Here is a 2,884-nt window from a genome sequence, read left to right as displayed (position 1 = left end):
CGCCCGACACTCAGACTCGCCCACCGGGGCGCAGCCGCCCCCCTCCTCCCCGGCCCGGGCGAGGGGCGCCGGCACCGGAGAAGGTCAAGTCCTCGGGCCGGCCGGGGTGCCCGCCGCGCCCTGCGAGCGCACACGGGCGCGCGACTACCGGAGTTGCAAAGTAGCAGCGCCCCCGACCCCGCGGCGGCGGCCCCGGCAGCCGCTCCGGCAGCCGCGCGTCCCCAGCGTGGTGGTGACCCCGGGCCGGGCCCGCCGCCCGGGACTCAGGCTGGGGGACCGAGGGATCCCGGAATCCGGCGGCCCTATGCGCCTCCCCGCCGCCGCCTCGGTGCCACAGCGATGACCCTGAGCACGGAGATGTCCGATGCCTCCGGCCTCGCGGAGGAGACCGACATCGACGTGGTGGGGGAGGGCGAGGACGACGACGACGAGGAAGAGGAGGACGACGACGAGGGCGGCGGGTCCCGGCGGGCCGTCCCCGCACAGCGGCGGCGGCGGCGGCGTTCGTACGCCGGGGAGGACGAGCTGGAGGACCTGGAGGAGGACGACGAAGACGATGACATCTTGCTGGCCCCACGGGCGGGAGGCTCCCCGGCGCCCGCGGGCCCGGGCCCGGCCGCGGGAAGCGGGACCGGCGGGGGCGGCGGCGGCGGCGGCGGCGGTGGAGGAGGAGGAGGCGCAGGCGCGGGCGCGGGCGCGGGAGCGGCCGGGGGCGGCGGCGGCGGAGGCGGAGGCGCGGGCGGCGGAGGCGCCAAGAACCCGCTGGTGAAGCCGCCGTACTCGTACATCGCGCTCATCACCATGGCCATCCTGCAGAGCCCCAAGAAGCGGCTGACGCTGAGCGAGATCTGCGAGTTCATCAGCGGCCGCTTCCCCTACTACCGGGAGAAGTTCCCCGCCTGGCAGAACAGCATCCGCCACAACCTGTCGCTCAACGACTGCTTCGTCAAGATCCCCCGCGAGCCGGGCAACCCGGGCAAGGGCAACTACTGGACGCTCGACCCCGAGTCCGCGGACATGTTCGACAACGGCAGCTTCCTGCGCCGGAGGAAGCGCTTCAAGCGGCAGCCGCTGCTCCCGCCCAACGCCGCCGCTGAGTCGCTGCTGCTGCGCGGCGCGAGCTCCGCTGGGGACCCGGCCGCCGCCGCCGCCGCCGCGGCTGCCTCGCTCTTCCCGCCCGCGCCGCCGCCGCCACCGCACGCCTACGGCTACGGCCCCTACGGCTGCGGCTACGGCCTGCAGCTGCCGCCCTACGCGCCGCCCTCCGCGCTCTTCGCCGCCGCCGCGGCCGCCGCGGCCGCCGCCTTCCACCCGCACTCGCCCGCGCCGCCCCCGCCGCCGCCCGGCGCCGCCGCCGCCGAGCTGGCCCGGACCGCCTTCGCCTACCGGCCGCACCCGCTGGGCGCTGCCCTGCCCGGCCCCCTGCAGGCCTCGGCGTCCAAGGCGGCGGGGCCCGGCGTCCCGGCGCTGGCGCGCTCGCCCTTCTCCATCGAGAGCATCATCGGGGGCAGCCTGGGCCCCGCGGCCGCCGCCGCCGCGCAGGCCGCCGCCCGGGCCTCGCCCGCGCCCTCACCGGGGGCCGCGCCCTCGGCGCCCGCGCCCGTGCCGGGACCCCGAGCTGGCGGCGGCGGCGGCGGCGGCGGCTGCGCGGCGCAGGCGGCCGTGGGCCCGGCGGCCGCGCTCACTCGGTCCCTCGTGGCCGCCGCCGCGGCCGCCGCCTCGTCCGTGTCATCGTCGGCCGCCCTGGGGACTCTGCACCAAGGGACCGCCCTGTCCAGTGTGGAGAACTTTACTGCTAGGATTTCTAATTGTTAATGCCGCTGGGTTAGCGCGCGAGAGAAGGTAGGAACCTGGCTCCTTCTTTGGGGGTTGAAGTTTTCGCCGTCTCGGGGGTTGGGGCTGTGGTTGGCTGCCCCACGCCCCCGACCTCGCCCTCTCCGTCTCGGCGCTGCGGATCCCCGGACCGGACTGCGTCGGGCGACTAGCTCCGCGCGATTTTCGGCTCTGCGGGTCCCTCTATTTATGCAAAAACCGCCTTGTGCCGCAGCCCCCGTTCCGGAGTAGGGCGAAGAAGGCGCGGGGAGGAGCGGGGTTCGCCCAGTCCAGGCAGTAGGGGATACCTTTCCTTTTGGCAAACTGAAGAAAAAGAAATAATCGAAGCCTTTTTGAGGTGTAGAGATTCTCAGGTCCAGGCTTTTTTTTTTTTCTCCAATATATATATATAAATATCAGTATCGTTTAACTGAAGAATAATATACAAAAAAAAAACCCAGTAAAGGTCTCAAACAATGTTTTTTTTATCTGAGGACACTTGTCTGGTGTGCTTGTTCACAAAAAGGAGAAAATGCTTAATGTGTTTACACCGCAAGAAACAAAAGATAAAATAATCATTTCTTATTTTAACCTGTGTTTTGTATAATAGACATGCTAATTTTTATTTTGTACTTACTGCATATTCTCTACAAGGAATATTGTAAATTTTACTGGCAATTATTGTACTTTCTAATGTAAGATTTTTACACCTTTTTTTTCAGAAATAAAATGCTTAATTTTCAAAGAAAAGCCACCAAAACAATTGGCTTCCGTTGTCCTCTTCTTAGTTTATCTTCTTATCTGTTAAGGCAAGTTTCTATGGGGTATAAGTGTGCACTTACAGGCTTAATTATTATTTTCCAAGAGAATTTAACACACCCAACATGCCAAGTCCAAACCATTGTAGGAGATCTGAACTTTATTTTTAAGTAACCACAAACAAAATAAGTTACTTTGTGCATTTCCAAATCTAATTCTATTCCATTTCACAGACCATTGAGTCATTTGAAAATTGAACCACAGTTTTTGTAGGAATTTAAATTTTATTTTTGAGCTTTCTGTTCAATTTCTA

At 63.9% G+C, this 2,884-nt stretch overlaps 1 protein-coding gene across 2 annotated transcripts; it reads left to right on the top strand.

Annotated features, from left to right (window-relative positions):
* The first annotated feature begins 339 nt into the window (after positions 1–339).
* Foxd1 (forkhead box D1) lies at positions 340–2,512 on the top strand. 2 transcript variants are annotated; one of them, XM_090331131.1, is made up of 2 exons: positions 340–661; positions 728–2,512. In XM_090331131.1, exons 1-2 carry the CDS (start codon positions 340–342, stop codon positions 1,813–1,815), a joined length of 1,410 nt encoding a protein of 469 aa, XP_090187257.1. In that variant the 3' UTR covers positions 1,816–2,512. The 2 variants fall into 2 exon arrangements, with proteins under 2 accessions (XP_090187257.1, XP_090187256.1); XM_090331130.1 differs by having other exon boundaries at positions 340–2,512.
* The last annotated feature ends 372 nt before the right edge of the window (positions 2,513–2,884 follow it).

Source organism: Megascapheus bottae, chromosome 4 (assembly GCF_031878675.1).
Source record: "Megascapheus bottae isolate mThoBot1 chromosome 4, mThoBot2.hap1, whole genome shotgun sequence".
NCBI lineage: Eukaryota > Metazoa > Chordata > Mammalia > Rodentia > Geomyidae > Megascapheus > Megascapheus bottae.
Note: the sequence above shows the minus strand (reverse complement) of the source record. Positions and strands in the feature narration are given on the sequence as shown.